Source organism: Rhipicephalus sanguineus, chromosome 5 (genome assembly GCF_013339695.2).
Source record: "Rhipicephalus sanguineus isolate Rsan-2018 chromosome 5, BIME_Rsan_1.4, whole genome shotgun sequence".
Taxonomy (NCBI): Eukaryota; Metazoa; Arthropoda; class Arachnida; order Ixodida; family Ixodidae; genus Rhipicephalus; species Rhipicephalus sanguineus.
In genome coordinates, this window is record NC_051180.1 from 167246175 (window position 1) to 167263212 (window position 17038).

A 17038-nucleotide genomic window follows, 5' to 3' on the forward strand; every position below is an offset into this window, starting at 1 on the left:
GCGCCGTTGCATGAAGCACATAGGCCGCTAATGGCACTGCCTCGGGAAGTCGATTTTGTTCTACGGCAAATTGTCCTCTCGCATAGCCCGGCTACTCTAAATGTGCAAAAATATGCTTAAGTAGATGTGCCATAGCTTAGTACGGAGCTTTTAGCTACTTGCGCATTGAAATATACGCACACTATATAAGAACACTTATAGCTATTTTAGTGCAGCCAATCTTCACATATTATACTCAACCAGCACGCCTCCATGCAATTTTACAGTAAGTGATTACAAATGGTAGCCCTTGGATGGCACCGCATTGGCTGTTCATGACTGTAAGGCTGACACTTCCTGCATGCACCACCACCACCAGCACAAACACTACCAAACTGCTTTCAGGGGGGGGGGAGCTGTCGACGACATACGTCCTACACACGTGTGCTTGTGTCCACTACCGCAACCTATCAGAACAATAGGACTTCTTCCTAATTAGCATCCCATTGGATTCCTGTGTGAAGATCTGTTGCGGTGATATGCGACATCTGGAGGGTCCAGGTGCGTGCGTCGAAGTGTGCGCGCATGCGCAGGTGTACCTCGGCGGCGCCAAAGATAACGCATCACAACGCTGGACAGCGTTCGCATCGTATAGAGACGATACATGCGGCCTAGTGAGAGATAAAATAAGGTGTTATATGCACTAACGTGAGTCTAATTCCGTGGACTCAATACGCTGTGAATGTGCGCGCAAGGTTACAAGTTCACGCTGGTGTACCGCGATATCTTTTGCCGATCGTTATGCTCCGACTGCACAAGGCTTTTATAGAAGAATCCCCTCGTATATTATTCAGAACCGAGAAGGCTCCTGCACTTCGCAATAACAGCTCTGGACAGAGTGCAAGGCCACAGGGCGCAAGACGTCAATTATAGACCCATGAGGCAACGCTAAGGAGATCACAGGCCTATGCTTTCGCGGGAAATACATTATGTTATCTCGACTTTCCCGGCCAATTGCATTGCTACTTGCTCTCTTTCGGTCGCCTAGACATAACCATTGGTTATACATGCCGCGACTCGGTCGCCGAAGTGCTAATTCACATTTGATTAAGATTTAATTCGCTTTAATTCAGTCTAACATTTCATTCACTATTAATAATGATTTAGTTGACTGTCACTCTTACTGAATTAATTCACTTTAATTCACATTTGATTAATCTTGTACAGTAATCATCGCTTCTAATCAAATAGCGTAACCTGAATACATTCAACTGCCATTCGAGCGCTAGTGCTGTTGTGTGTATTCCTTCGTTGTCCCCGTTTTTTCGCGCTGCTTCAGGTTATTCGCAAGGTGAACAAACAAACAAACTTTCTGCAGCGCACCGTTTCGCACTACCTGCGGGATAGACACACCTGACTTTACCATTCGTGTTCACGCCGTCGGACGTGGGATTTTTCTTACTCAAGAGGCATACAAGGCTTTCGCTTTAAAATAAAGCTGGTCACGTCACAAACTCGGCATTCGCCAAAGTGACACTGACCATAGTTTGTGAACATGTACGACACCGCGACTTATGGCGAAGTACCACTGTTTTACATCAGGCATCGTTCATCTTTTGTTAATAAGGATCGAGCGCACCAAGAAAAATCCATGTCACTCACCGAGTCATTGTCCCCTAGCTCGTTACAACCTCAACACTCTTGACTACTAGCCTACAGTCGGATAATGACTTGTAAGAGCGTATGTATCGAGACTTAACTGTGTTTCGACCTAGAGGATCGCGGAGAGGCGAATCACGTAGTTTAGCAGTGATTTGTGCTAAAGATCTCGCCGAATAAAAACAGTGAGAATAAATGTAGGCAATGGACATAACTGTGACGAGAGATGATATGGTTACCATTGGAAAGTATATATACATGTTCAGAGACGCAGCAGTGCACTGAGTGGTTTGCTGAGATAAGAAAACTTACGGGCGTGTCCCATGGATTTAAGTGATCGTACTTTAATGAAGACTTGGCTGGGTGACACATTCGCTTCGCCAACACAAAAAGAAAGTAGATGATGTCATAATGGATGGGCGAGGAATAGATGCACGAACATAAAAAGAGAACAAAGAATAGAGGGGACGAGAACCGATGAAGTTCTCAGAACACGTACAAGTTTAGCTCACTCTTTCTCTTGAATCGCCGTCCATGGTAGGGGCATAGATAAGTGAATACACAAGTGTGGGAGCATACATAAGTTAATTCCAAATGGAACAGCGGCCAACGAGCGCCGCTGGCTAGAATAACGTATGCCAAATTCCAGACGAGGATCAAAAATAAACTATGTTGCGTGTTTATCTAGATCGCATAAAAGCTGGCGTCTGGTCAAAAGAACTTTCTCTCTTCACACATGAGCGACAGCGTTCCCACGGCTTGGAACCCAACTTGACCCAACCCACTCGGTCCCTCTCGTTATCAGGCGCACGTATCGTCGCGTCTGCAACGAGGTCCCATATCTCGGTCGCAACGTCTTCATTATGCTATCGGCGCGACATACGCTTCTGTCGTTTCATTATCTCGCCATTCGACGCGGCAGCGCTGTCATCTGGAGGACGGGCGACGAGGGAAGGACCCATTGGCTGTCGCGGCTCAGCCCTAGCCCACGCCTTTCGACGCACGGCGGACGACGCCGTGCTCGACGTTCCGTCGTTGCGTGTCGCTTCGAGGCGGCCACAAGTACGCTCGGCTGCGCCTCGCGACCGTGGGACACGCCAGTCCTCGCTAATGGACCCAGCCGTCGCTTTATTTTCATTTTTCGGCGGGAGGAGTGCCGTGCGTGTGTGCCTGCCTCCCTTTGAGTGAGGCGCTCGCTGTAAAGTCGACAATCGCACGCCAGCCTTGAAGTGGGGGGAGTTCTCGCTGGAGCGGACCTGGGGGTGAAGGCCTGCCGGCCATTAGGGACGCTCTGGGCCGTGCGCCGGCAGCCCCGTGTTTTCGGGCTCGCTTTTTATTACGAGCGCTGCGAAATGCGTCTAGCGAAGTAAATTATATCGAAGAGAAGGGTTTTTTTTTCTACCCGTTCTCGCCCATGTCTTTTCTTTCGGCTTCTTCGTGTGCGGTGAACCAGCCCTGGGTGACTGGCCACAAGAGTGGGGCTACGCGGCTCTTATCTCTCGTCGTGGCAGTGACCACCAGGGCGGCGGCGAGTCATGTGCGGCCATAGTAGCCGGCTCGTTTGCGTGTGCGCGTAAGTATGCGATGCTTGCCGGGCAGCGGAAGTATGAATGCGCACCTCCGAGAAGGACGTGCGTAATTTGCCGTTGAAAAGACCTTGTCCTTTCTGCTTTGGAATCTTCACTCCGCAGGAGTAATGGACGTGGGCCTTCTTGGCAAGACAGCTTCAGCTGTCTAATAGCGTTGTTGTCTAAACACTCCTTTACTTTGACAGGTGGTCAAAATTATTCCGTTGCTCCCAGCCATAAAACGGCATGCCTCATAATTATATCTTATTGTTCGAGAACGTCGAACACCAGAAGAATTTTTTTTTAGTTTTCACACTCCGATTGTATTGCGAAATCTGCACCTGGGAACGGGAATCGCACTGTGTCTGTTACAGTTTGTTGAGAACGCAAAAAAAGATGGCTGCGTTTTTTGGCGGCATTTAGAAACTCTCGTCCGAATTATCGGTCAAGCCGCGCTGCGACAAGCACACCAGGCGACAGATTTTGTACGCATCTTCTTGGCGAATCACCTTTACGATTACTACGAAACATTGCACTGGACCTCGCTGTCCGTGGTACATGGTGAGGCAACTGAAAATTTAAGAGACTCCGCGCTGAAACACTTCAAACGAGGAAGGGAACATATTGAACATGCTGCTATAATCGCGTTTCCATCATCATCATCATCATCGTCGTCGTCGTCGTCATCATCATACTGACTACGACCAGTCCAGGCCAAAGGTCTTTCCAATGTTTTGCAAAGTAGCCAAGCCTCATGCTTGCTGCGGCCGCGTTATCTCCGCCAACTTCTCATCTGGCCGTGCACCCAACTTTCTGCCTTCCCATCGCGCGCTGGCCTTCCCTTGCAATCGAGTCTGTTACTCTTAATGAGCAGTGGGGACTACTTTGCGCCAATTTGGCTACTTTACGACCCCATCTGGCTCCGAAAATTTCAGGTCGGCTCCATGGCTATTTGCTGGCAACATTGAACTTCTACCTTGGCACACTTAGTGGCTGTTTTTTTTTTGTTATTTACAGACAGCATGCATTGTTTGCGAGATTTTGTCGTGTCAACTGACGCGCGCGCATGCCCTCCCCCGCAACCGCCATGTTGTTCTAGTGGTTATGGTGTTGTACTGCTGACCAGAAGGTCGCGGGATTGAATCCGCTCTCGCAAACAATGCATGCTGTCTGTAAATAACAAAAAAAAACAGCCACTAAGTGTGCCAAGGTAGAAGTTCAATGTTGCCAGCAAATAGCCGTGGAGCCGACCTGAAATTTTCGGTCGGCCACATTCGATGGAGGTGAAATGCTCGAGGCCCGTGTACTCAGATTTAGATGCACGTTAGAGAACACAAGGCGGTCGAAATTTCCGGAGGCCTCCGGAAATTTGTTCGCTCAGTTATATCCCGGTTTAAGGTGGAGAACCCCAACAATTACTATGTCCTGCCCTCCAGGAGGCTGGTGCATGTTGAGGCACACAAACGCCACGCGCGGAGTGACGAAGTGACATGCATTTTGGCAAACGCGTGGATATAGCACGCTACTCACGCTGCCCGCCGTCTTTGCTGACGCTGCGCGCCAGATTCTAATGCTGATGCAGAGTGCGCGTTCTCGAGTGAACTTGAAATGGCAGAGATCTGAAACAGAATGAAGCTGGACTGTTGATCTGCAACCAGATTTCACTACTTGAAGCTGTAATGGTGTTATTGTAAATCAACTAATCAATATCGGTCGGCGGCTTTAAAGGGGTACTGACATGAAAATCTTCAGTTGTCGTTTTCTTGCACCAAATGAAAGGCAAATTCCACTCAAGAGCCATGAAATTGTGCTGCTATACGTGAGTGCACCCAGAAAAAGTAATTTAATATGTTTTCAAAAGCTAGTTTCGGTTACCACTGTACGCTGACGTCACAACACGGTATGAGCTCCTCGCACGTGCTCGCGCAAGACATCGTGAGGTTTCCATGGTCGCTCCGCACCGTGGTTACGTTAGTGACCCACAAGCGGCCATTTTGGAAGTTTTGGTACCTGACGAGTTTGGACTAGCCAGACTGCTGCGTGAAGTCACCAGAGTTATAGTACTGTAGCCTGACGTCAAGCTAGTGTCGATGTCGCTAGGTGCGCCATGGGAAAAGTGACTTTAATATCAAAACAAGATATCTTAAGCATATCTTGCTCAGAGCCGTCTCTGCATACGGGAGATTTGTATGGCAGAGTAAACTCGCCTTCGAAAAAAGGTGCCAGTACCCCTTAAGGAAAGAGTGCTTCAACGTTTAATGCTCCTACTGACTTGCTAAATTGAATGATACAAAATTCAGTTTTCAATTTCATTCCATCCATTCTGCATAAACTACACGCAGGCGCATTGAACTCCTTATAAATTATTCATGTACACATGCAACGTACTCGTGGCTTGAAGACTAAGCGAAAGGAAAGAAAGGTCTGATTTCTATGTTTTCGTTTATTCACAATAAATTACTTGTTGAATAATAAAAACAATTCATAATACCGCTTATCTTCTGTTTGGCCACAAAAATGGCGATAAAATTAAATGGCATGGCTACTTTTGGCTACATTTAGCTTGAGTTCTCGCTCCTTCTCAAAAACTATACTCAATGGCAACCCTGCTGTTCACTTACAGCAATGCTTGTTACCAAGCCAAATGTTAATCAGCTGGAGTACTAAAATGCTTGATCGTATGGGAACAGCGCGTGAACGACCGACGCTATTCATAAAGCCCGGCATCGCCTAAGAATTGGCAGTGCATGCTTGGCGATCCGGCATGCGGCAATGTGCACTTTGATCTGAACACTTCAAGTTCATGTAATTATGACGATGACGACGACCGTGGTGAAGGCATGCGCATCCCATATAGTGACATAGGTTGTAGGCAAGCTCCTTTGTTATGGTCATGTGCGAGTAGCACACCCCGCGTGGCTCATCATGTGAACACTTTCGCGCAGGCGAGACGTCCCCTGTCTCCAGCTGTCCCCCGTCACCGCTGGCCTGGTGTCACACCGCGGGCGACTCGGCCGCAGGCTCGGACAGCGACGGTGACTGCGGCCCGCCTCACGAAGGCAGCCCGCGACTACCGAGCCTCGTGGGCGGCGACGAAGTCCGCCTGCTAGGGCGTCCCGAGTGCGCGGACAAACGCAGCGGCCATTCGTCCCACCAAGGACACGGCCAGAGTCTGTCCACGTCGCATCAGCAGCAGCAACAACACCATCAACAGCAGCAACAAAGTCGGCGCCGGCGCACGGCGTTCACGAGCGAGCAGCTGCTGGAACTCGAGAAGGAATTCCACTCGAAGAAGTACCTGTCCCTGACGGAGCGGTCGCAGATAGCGCACGCGCTGCAGCTCACAGAGGTGCAGGTCAAGATATGGTTCCAGAACCGGCGCGCCAAGTGGAAGCGCGTCAAGGCGGGGCTCACGGCAGGCCGCGGGCCTCAGCAGCACTCGGACGCGCCACGCATCGTGGTCCCAATCCCGGTACACGTGAACAGGGTGGCCCTGCGCAACCAGCAACAGCAACAGCAAGCCGAACCCAAGGGACCGGGGTGAGCGGGCAATCACTTTCTTTTCTCTCTCGAAGTGTGCGAAAAAACTTATCGCCATGCAAGTAACGTCTCGAGTGGTAACTAGTTAATAACATCGACGAATGCACGGGCTTAATTGGTATATAAGCGAAGAATAAGGGCGTCTTGCAAACTTCGCCAGCTCTTCTGTGCCTGTATTCACGAAAGCTTCTTACGCTAGAGTTTTTTGTAAGAGAAACTTTGAGGTAATCCTGAAGCTGGGGCGTATCATTAACGAAGCCGGTCGGCCAATGGCTTTGAACATACGCGTATAGGAAGGAAAGCCTTTGTGGCTTTTTCCCGAAGCTTTCATTATTGCCTTCAAACATCCATGACCAGAACGTTTATTCAGCTGCGCTGAATAAAAGTTCACTTTATAAAGGATAATAATGAGATGCGGGTACAGGATAGCGGAAAGAAAACAGCGCAAGAATACGGAGCACCAAAAAAAAAGGAAGACACAAACAACAGCGCTGACATTAAACAAATGTTTGCACATCAACACCGCGCAATATATACTTGCGCAGTCGAAAACAAAAAGAAGGAACATATATATGATTAACAAAGGTAACATAAATCAACCATCAGCATCATCACTGCAAACCGTATACATTGATGATGCTGATAGTTGGTTTTTGTTTGTCATCTCTATGTTCCTTCTTTCTTTTCGTTTTGGACTGCGCATAACGTATAAACATTTGTTGAAAGTCAGCGCTGTTGTTTGTGTCTTCCTTTTTCTGTTGCTCCGTTTTTTGTGTTGTTTTGTTTCCGCTATGTCGTACCAACACGCCCAAGCATCCACATTAGATGTGGATACAGTTACACCTTGGCATCGTGGACGTCGGCAGGGAGGTGCAAAAAGGGCACTTGCCCCCCTCGAGCCACACCAGCCCTTGCCCCCAACCAAGCTACACCAGCGTTCTGCCTTGCCGTGAGAGAGGGGGAAGGGGAGAGGGGGAGAGGAAGGGGAGAGATGGAAAATGGGACAGGGGAAGGAGAAGGGGAGAGTGGAAGGGAAGAGTGGGAAAGTGGGAGAGGAGGTGAGTGGAGAGGGTTCGCGCATGCGCAGCAAGGGTGGTCACGCCGCACACCACCAAAATCTGGCTTGTTATAGCCTATACACTGGGAAACAGGAGAGGTTAGAAGACAAGATATATTACATATAGAGAAGGAGAAACAGGGAGCACAGACACACCATCATGGTCGGTAAGATGCAATTGCCTGAGATTGTAACAGCGTAATGTCTCTGGTGTGCCGTGCTAAGCGAACGCCGTGTCGGGCTACAGCCGCTTATAGCTCGAGGCCTGCCATTTTTGAAACTCGTAAGCGCCTATTCCAACGCCCTCTAGCGATTTTAGCGACTTTCACGACTTCGTATCTTCTATGCATTTGCAACAAGAGAGAGCGAAGCAACGACATGACGGGGAGGCTAGCCATAAGTCTGTTTGCGTCCGGACTTGGAGGCGGACGCCTACCACCTGACCGACGCTACTGAAATAATTAGGGAATAAAATTCACACATTCAATTTTGATATGTTACAAATTATGCAGCACATGAAACACGCTTAGAAGAGAGTATGAGCAAAAAAAAAAAAAGAAAAGAAACAAGGAACTGTCCATACTGATGTCTAGATGCGAGAAGAATGCGCGCATCGCTTAAAGACAAAATAGTAACCTTCTACTATTAAGCTATAAAAAATTACATGTTAAAGAACTTGAACAAAGGGGATCAACCACGTTCAAATAAACGCGATGACATAAGTCACGCATATAAAATAAGACGCCTAAAATATGCACGTAGGTCATCAAATTCACTCGATTCAGTCGTCAGTTGAAAATGCGGTGAGGAATCGAAAAGGGGCACTTATAAAGTATAGCGACCCACTGGTAATAACATAATGACTGCAGTGGAATACGTTACTATATAGTTTGTCATCTGTTGCTTCGTGCATCGCTGAAATCGAAAGAAAGAAAACACTATTTCTAATCTGCAGCAAATATGAAAACATGAATGTACGTTTAACAAGGACGAAAATAGCAGTCCTGCACGTTTCGCAGCTATTTATAGTCAACAGGTGGTCCAAGAAGATTTAAATAGGGACGCAGTGGCCCTTTCTCTAGAACTGCCTAGGTCCGTGCACTGCGTCTGTCGTTTCCGGCAGGGAGCCTTGTAAAGGACTTGTATACTACCACAGTAAACGACCGGCTTCACGCCAATTTTACATAATCTCTCCAACGAGCGGACATTTTTCACGCCTCGACGCGAACATTACGGATCATCTCGTTACGAAGACATATGTGCGTTAGAGGGACGAGGACGTACAAAAAGATGAGGATTGAAAGAAGCAGGGATAAACGGAGCAATTTGGTGTCCTCAGAAACTTCCCTCGGCCCTCATTTACACGTCCGAAATCCCGTCCGAGGCGTCGACGTAATCGTTTGCTTATTAGCGGACCGTACGAGGAAGACGGGAAAGGTAGCGAGCTCCACTGGTATAGGTGTATGAGCGCTCATATACCTATACAGCGGCTTATGCTATGCAAGGTGGCTCGCATTAGACAGGCTACTGAAGAATTCGTTCGCTTGTCCGACAGGTACGCCACGCACCTATGTACGTCTAGCAGAGCCACCAGCGGAGGGGATTCCAGCATCGGCCGTTCGCCCGCCGCGCCGATTAGTGGCCATATGACCGCGGCATCGCGTCGTCCTGTTTCGGGCCAGTCCACGAAACCGGCCGATACACACACCGGACCTCTCTCTCGGCAGGCGAACGGCCCTAAGCGGTCTGGGTTTTTGGGGTGGGGGGAAGGGAGGGGGGGGCAGGGTGGGCGCCTTGTAATTTGGCCGCGCGGCCGAGAGGCATTTAACACTCGGGCCGACAGCGGCCGTTTCTCTTTCCGGACCGGCAGCGAGGCTGTCGGCGCCTGTTTGCTTTCGGGCCAACAACACGCCCGAACCATTACCGGTGCTCGTCGCCCCGGGCGCTGCTGTCGAAGGAAACGAGCTGCCTGAGAAGTGGCGGCCGCCACCTCGTTGCCATCACCCGCGACGTGATCCGAGCGGCCTTCTTGCTGCTCACCCCCTCCCATCTCGTTGTTGCCTTCGGCTCTACCTTTGCGCATCTATGCGGGCGCACTTCGTGGCTTGCTTCGAAAGGCGCATCGCCGAGGTGACTGAATATACCGGAGCGCAGACTGCCGGTAATTGGCCCCCTCTTCGCGCCTCCCTTGCGCGTGCTATTTAGGCTTTACGCCGTTCGGGGCTGTGCGGTAAGTTCCAGTGTAGCCAGAAAAAAAAAAAAATGATGTTTGCTCAGTCCGCGCGTTCCACGGCGTGAATTGTCAGAACAGCGCGAACTCCTTTATGGGCCATGTTGCTTTGTCATCAGCGTGCTTGAAAGGAGGCTGAAAAAAAGTGTGACTTCATGTTTTATGATGACGTAGTGTAGAAACTAAGAGCAACTTATGTGGACGCTTTTTTTCTTGCGCATGTGCAACAGCACCAGCATGATGAACGCTCTCACGAAGTCTGAAAGCACGTCACTTTCCACTCGGCTTAACATTCACATAGTCAAGTTTTCCTCGTTTACCAGGACCGTGCGTTAGCAGCCGTTTCATGAATATAGTAGTCGACGAGTATGCAGAAGTGTAATCTTCGCACTGTGCTCGCATACTTCGTATGATTGAAAACCTAAAGCGGTATTACAAGTGCCTTGCTTGAAGAGTAGGATCTTGGAACGTGCTCATAAAAACAGGAGAGTGGCTGCAGTTTTCGTCTTCTACTCTCTTCGTGTACTCCTGAACAAATTGCGTTGGCGGCACCGGCGGGCACCATGCGTCTATGGATGAATTTTCGCTAATACACATACAACGTAATCCGTTCAATGTTATGCGGAAAACGATGGCAACGAAATAATTCACGATGCAAGGAGGAGAATTGGTGAAGTACCTACACTGCTTTTATTTTCCTCTTCCGCCTGTCCGACATCTTCCGCACGCGAAAAGCAGAGCGTATCACTCGCGGCTGCAACTGTCAACAGCACAACTTCAAGTTGCATCCGCAACTCCTTTGGTCGGTACATAGCAGGACGGCCACTGGCAATTCTCATACCTTATGTCGCATCGCTTCGAATCACTCCGATGTGTCTCACGACGATTTTGTGAGACTTCATAACGCATCGTGGTTGTTTACAGCCCTTCTTGTGTACGTCTGCCGCTGAAACAGTCTCTCTCGTTTCTTCATGTTGCGTATAAGCGCAGGTAAGGATCAGTGAATAGGCGTTTGTACTGGTTAGTTTAACGCAAACAATGCATACACTGCAAAGATGACGAACTGCAAGGAGGCAGTACACTTTACAACCAGAATGAATGGAGTCGGCGGTAAGCGCTGACAGGAGGTAGCAAAACCTGAGAACGAGGCATGCAGACACCTCGCTTGAGTTGCGTGAGGTGCCCGCAAATCGCACTACGCGACCGCGCGAGCGAACTCGAAAGACACGTGTAAAGCCATTCGAGTAACACACGCTCGACGCGAACGTTCCCAGCACCGTGTCCCAGCGGCGCAGCCGCGGCCATACCTAGCGCGCTTATTTATTTATATTTTGGCCCCTCGTAAGCGCGCGGCCAGCCAGCTACTCCCGTGGCAGCGGCGCCGACAGGCAAGCCGCCGGCGGCTAGGCCTAATCGGGCGGTCACGCGTGGACGCCTCCGGCTCGTTGCGAACACGCACCGCGGGTCATTTAGAAGCCGACAACGAGGTAGCGAGCCACCGCCTTCTCGAGGGCGCGCGAAAACGTTTTACTTTGCCGCTCAGCGCGCGGGGTGCGAGCGCGACGCGATTTCGCTCTGCCATTGCTCGCTGCGTCCGCATGTCGGCGCCGCTTACGCGAGCTGATGGTCCATTGTGTACGCATCAGCAGCAGGCCGCAAAAGGCGGCGACACCTCGCTTCGCGTGTACTGCGCACGAGAGCCGCTTTCCCATGAACTCATGTTACTGAATGCTCGCTCCTCGATTGCTCGCATAGAATATATGGCGACCCGCAGCTGAAGATCTGTCCATTTATCGCTGCCATTCCAATGGCAGACCAGTGTGAGAACGAGGATCCGTTGTGGTGGTGCCGATGGTGTATTGATTTGGGCAGACGCCAATGGCTCCTCGTGGAAGCATTTGCCGAAGACGACGATTCAATGCTGACGATGACTCATTCCCGGCGTGTAACGGAAGCAAGCAACAGCGTTGATCGACCACGTTTATCGAGATCACACCGTTCCCACCGCAGCGGTGCCTTTTTATGGTTGTCGACGCCGGCGCTCTCTCGGATGATGGATTTCGGGGCGGGCATAACGGCCTGAGGCGGTTAAATAGCATCAGTCCATGCGCTCGTATACACGGCGCGAATCCCAGGACACGCGTAGCTTTTATGCTGATATATATACACACATGAGGAACTATAGCAGCGAAGAGGAGCCGACTATTCTGGGCTGCGACGAAATGCTGCTCAGACACCCGTGCTCTGGAAACTCAGGCTTAATTCCTAACAGATACAGGTGGGCCTTTTCCTTGGCGTCGGCGTCTTTCGGTTGTTATGATGTTTAAGAGCACGAGCACGATCAGTGGCAGATGCGTAGCAGGCTGCATTGCTGAAGCCTGCAAGGTAGATTTCTGAGGCAAGCGTGAATGTATTTCAACAAGAATGCTATATTCAGCAAGACATTGAGCCACTCTGAGGCTTTAATATGTGATTGAGGCGCGATAAATATGTGTTTAGTGAAAAACAAGTTTTGGGTGATGCGGCAATGATCTGTTTTCCTATAGACTTTCTGGCGGGTGCTGCTATCATTTTGAGATTAAGAGCGGTTATAATATAGCCGCTTTCTGTCTGTAACAACTACACGAAGAGTGCTACGAACAGACTCATGCGCATAAAAGCTGCTGTACTCGTGTATTCGACGTTTCATGACCTTGTTCATTTCACGTCACGACATACAAAACTGGCAAAATATTAATTTAACTGCCCAATATGGCGGCGCCCGTGATATGGAAATACTATCGCCTACAGCTGTATGGATGGATACTGAAAAAAATTTTACCCCTGCTTAGTGATAAAATGGCATTACCTTTAGTTACATTCAATTACATTGACAGCCAACTCATGCCGCTGTTAACCAGCTATCACCAACAATAATCAACATTCATGGTAATATACGAGTAAATGTGGTTGTGAATTGTGGTGGCATTACGCGAACAAACAAATAATGCCGATTTCACGGAAAGCGCGCCGGAAATTGCTAAGAATTTTGTCAGGGAGGAGAGCGCCACACCAACGGAGTCAAGCAATTGATAAAAACTTGTTGGATGAATATCCCGACATATACCACCATAGCTTGAGCAGTTTCTGTATTTTTCTTGAAAGAGGCCCATGGCTCCTCCTGCTGTGAATATTCACTTCGGTGTGTGTGTGTGTGTGCGTGCGCATGTGTGTGTGCGTGCGTGCGTGCGTGTGTGTGTGTGTGTGTGTGTGTGTGTGTGTGTGTGTGTGTGTGTGTGTGTGTGTGTGTGTGTGTGTGTGTGTGTGTGTGTGTGTGTGTGTGTGTGTGTGTGTGTGTGTGCGCGCGCTTCCTTACCTGGCGCGCACTTTTCCGCCGCTATTTCTGTCAACGGCACTGCCAGGGACGGTTTAAGTCTCGCACATCGATGCCGCTCATGAGACGAGACGATTGGCAAACCATCATATTTGTGAAGATGATATAAGACACCTCCATGTGTGTTTACTTGCACAGGGAGAAATCATTGAGTAAACCGTCAGCGTCGTCAGAAATAGAGCACTGCACGGGCCCGGGCCGGGCCGTCCGAAGCGTTTTCCGGGGGGGCCGGGCTGGGCTCGGGCTTGAAAGTGCGGGCCCAGGCCGGGCCCGGGCTTGGAGCCACGGGCCTGGGCCGGGCCCGGGCTTGAGGCTGCGGGCCGGGCCGGACTCGGACCCGCTCATTAAAAGGTGTAAGTCGGGCCTTCGAGCACACGCGAATGTTATGCATTCCATGGTCTAAGGTATACTGTGCGAAGCTGAAGTGACACGTATATATATATATATATATCTATAAATATATATATATATATATATATATATATATATATATATATATATATATATATATATATATATATATATATATATATATATATATATATATATGTATATATATTAACAGCACTAACAATGGGCCAGATCACGGTTGTTCCCATGGGAGGCATAAAGATTTCAGTCTTTTATTCGAGGTTGACACATACGATACATTTCATTTATATTCCTTGTTATTACGTGCCAAAACCACGATATGATTACGAGGCACGCCGTAGTGGCACCGGATCAATTTCGACCACCTCGAGTTCTCTAACCTGCACCTAAAGATAGGTATATACACGGGTGTCCTTGCATTTCGCCCCCACCAAATTGCGGCCGCCGTGGCCGCGGGAATCGCACCCGCGTCCTAGGACTTAACAGCGAAACAGCTTAACCGCTGAGCTACCATCGTGGGCAAAGCAACATTTCGATGCATGTACACACCGGATTTTCCGTCCGATCGCCCGCTACAAAGCGCACGGCATCATTAATCATCATCATCAACAACTAATATCCTCTAGCGGGCCCGGGCCGGGCCTGGTCATGAACAAGCGCGCCCTGGATTAGTTTAGTAATGAACGCCCGGTCCAGGCCGGGCCCGGGCTTGGAACGACGGGCTCGGGCTGCGTACGGTCAAGTACGCCCGGGCCCGAGCCGGGCTCGGGCTGGGTTCGGTCATGTACGCCCGGGCCCGGGCTGGGCTCGGGCTTCATAAAGCGGGCCCGGGCCGGGCCCGGGCCGTAAAATCTGGCCCGTGCAGTGCTCTAGTCAGAAACGCGCTATACTTACAAGCGGCGCATTCCCGGCGACGTTCTATTGCGTCTATAGGAGGATAAGTTGGAAAACTCACACAAAATTAATTAACTCGAACCCAGCTGTTAGTCTTAGTATATGTGAGTCCGTATGACGAAATTTATTGGAGTTTTCATTATTTGTTTTCTATTGTTTCGCGCACGTGACACCGCACAGGCGAGGTGGACGAAGTATACGCGCAGCTGGCTCGCCCACGCATCTTTTGAACCTCACAGTACCTTGAAACATAGAGATTTACAGCTTTCCCTTAAGATTTGAACGATTCCGAGGACTTTCTATTTTATTATAGGAAAGCGCTAAGTAGTTGGCGCTGCAACGGCCACGGAAACAAAAAAATTCAGGCAACGATAAGTTCACAGCAAGCAATGACGTTCCGTACTATACGCCGAAATATTCCAGTTACGAGAGATGAAAATTCCCTTTTTCGGGCATTTTTCCCTGCATACTTCGAAGAAAATCCCAGCATTTTTTCCCTCCGCAATAGTAGTTATGCGTGCGAGCCCACACACACACGCATATATAAATGCATGTGTGTGACGTGTAAACGGCTATTAAAATCATGACTAGCGCTTGCGCTCCTGAACAATACAAAAGCATGGCCTTCGTAACTTGTGCTCTAAGTACACTGTGCATATGTGGGCTTCGAGTCTAACACCCGGAGTGAACTAGAAATCACTCCACATAATTATCAGAAACAAGTCTCAAGAGCTATGCGTATAGCGCATGCACCACAACCGATTGCAGAAGCCGAAAGCGCACTATATGACCGCTACGTGTCGGTAATCATCGAGGAATTTCACCATGCCTGGAATTCTCCGCAAAGTGGCAAAGGTTCCCTTTTTGCCTTTCTTGCAATATGACGGCTAAAAACTTCCCGAAAAAAGGCAAGCGGGAACCAGTAGGCCGGACTTCGAAACCCTTCCCTTACAAAAATATTTGGTAACATTAAGTTGACGGTCTAAAGACAATTGTTACTAGAACCTACCAACAATCAAAAGAGTGTCTACCAACTGTCTTTAGACGTCTGTACCAACAATCAATCAACGCTCTGGCTGCAATTGGCCACCAACTTTGAACAGACTCATGTTCATAGGTCGTGTGGTGACCTCGTAGTAACGCCCTATCAGCAATGTTCAACAGACACCCTATCACTGTGAGCAAAAAAAAAGCCGAGATGGGAGTAAACGGACTCGTCCTCTAGCGCACGCCCCTATGGGGGTTTTATATACTCCGTCCAGGGGAGTAAAAAATTTACCCCCTTTGAGGACGGAGGTTTTGGATGGACTGAGGGGAGTATTTGTTTACATCCATAGGGGAGCTTTTCGCTGTCGCACCATGCGCCAGAGAATCTTTAATTAAATTAGCATCGAAACACGCAAACTCGATCACACGTACACAAACATGCACACAACATTCGCAAAGTAATACAACACTCACACTGACAGCCGCTCGCCACCCGCTCTTCACAACCAAACTTTGGTCACCGAGTATATATAGGCACCACATCTTGACCTCCAATGTAGCTCAGATGGGACACTTCTTTTCCGTGTAATTAAGCAACAAACATTCATGGCGTACGTGTAAATTTGCGGTGGGCTTATAGATACCACTGAGGCACACCTATCTTTTACTGAAAATCCGCCTAACATTCAACGACTTTTTTTAATTAGCGAATTTTGAGGTCAGTAAGAAGGAGGCCTTCAGACGGTCTACATAAAATAGTCTTTATACAAAAGTAAGAAGCAGGGCTTCAGACGGTCTACATAAAATAGTCTTTATACAAAAGTAAGAAGGAGGTCTTTAGACGGTCTACATAAAATAGTCTTTATACAAATGTAAGAAGCAGGCCTTCAGACGGTCTACATAAAATAGTCTTTATACAAAAGTAAGAAGGAGGTCTTTAGACGGTCTACATAAAATAGTCTTTATACAAAAGTAAGAAGCAGGTCTTTAGACGGTCTACATAAAATAGTCTTTATACAAAAGTAGGAAGGAGGTCTTTAGACGGTCTATTGACAAATGTTACTAGATCGCAAATGTTACTAGACGGTCACCAATGTCAATAGATGGTTACTAGGTGGTCTGTTCAATGTTACTAGCCATTTTTGTAAGGGTTACGCCGCGGTGGGCCGCTGCCTTGCGCAGCCCCATCTCGGCGACCAACTTTGGGCTGTCAAGCAGGCCCGCGAGGCGGCGGTGAGGCGAGGCCTCGATGTCCCCACGTGGGAGACCTAAGGCCCGGTCGCCGAAAGCTCTGCAGGACTATCAATAATGTTGTTACCAACTAAGGGAAAATTCTAGGGGAGTGCGAATATTCGAGTGTCGAATTCGAATCGAATAAT

At 49.0% G+C, this 17038-nt stretch overlaps 1 protein-coding gene across 1 annotated transcript; it reads left to right on the plus strand.

Annotated features, from left to right (window-relative positions):
• Positions 1–518: 518 nt before the first annotated feature.
• LOC119395071 (homeobox protein unplugged-like) lies at positions 519–6750 on the plus strand. The gene is made up of 3 exons (XM_037662362.1): positions 519–540; positions 3092–3211; positions 6152–6750. Exons 1-3 carry the CDS (start codon positions 519–521, stop codon positions 6748–6750), a joined length of 741 nt encoding a protein of 246 aa, XP_037518290.1.
• The last annotated feature ends 10288 nt before the right edge of the window (positions 6751–17038 follow it).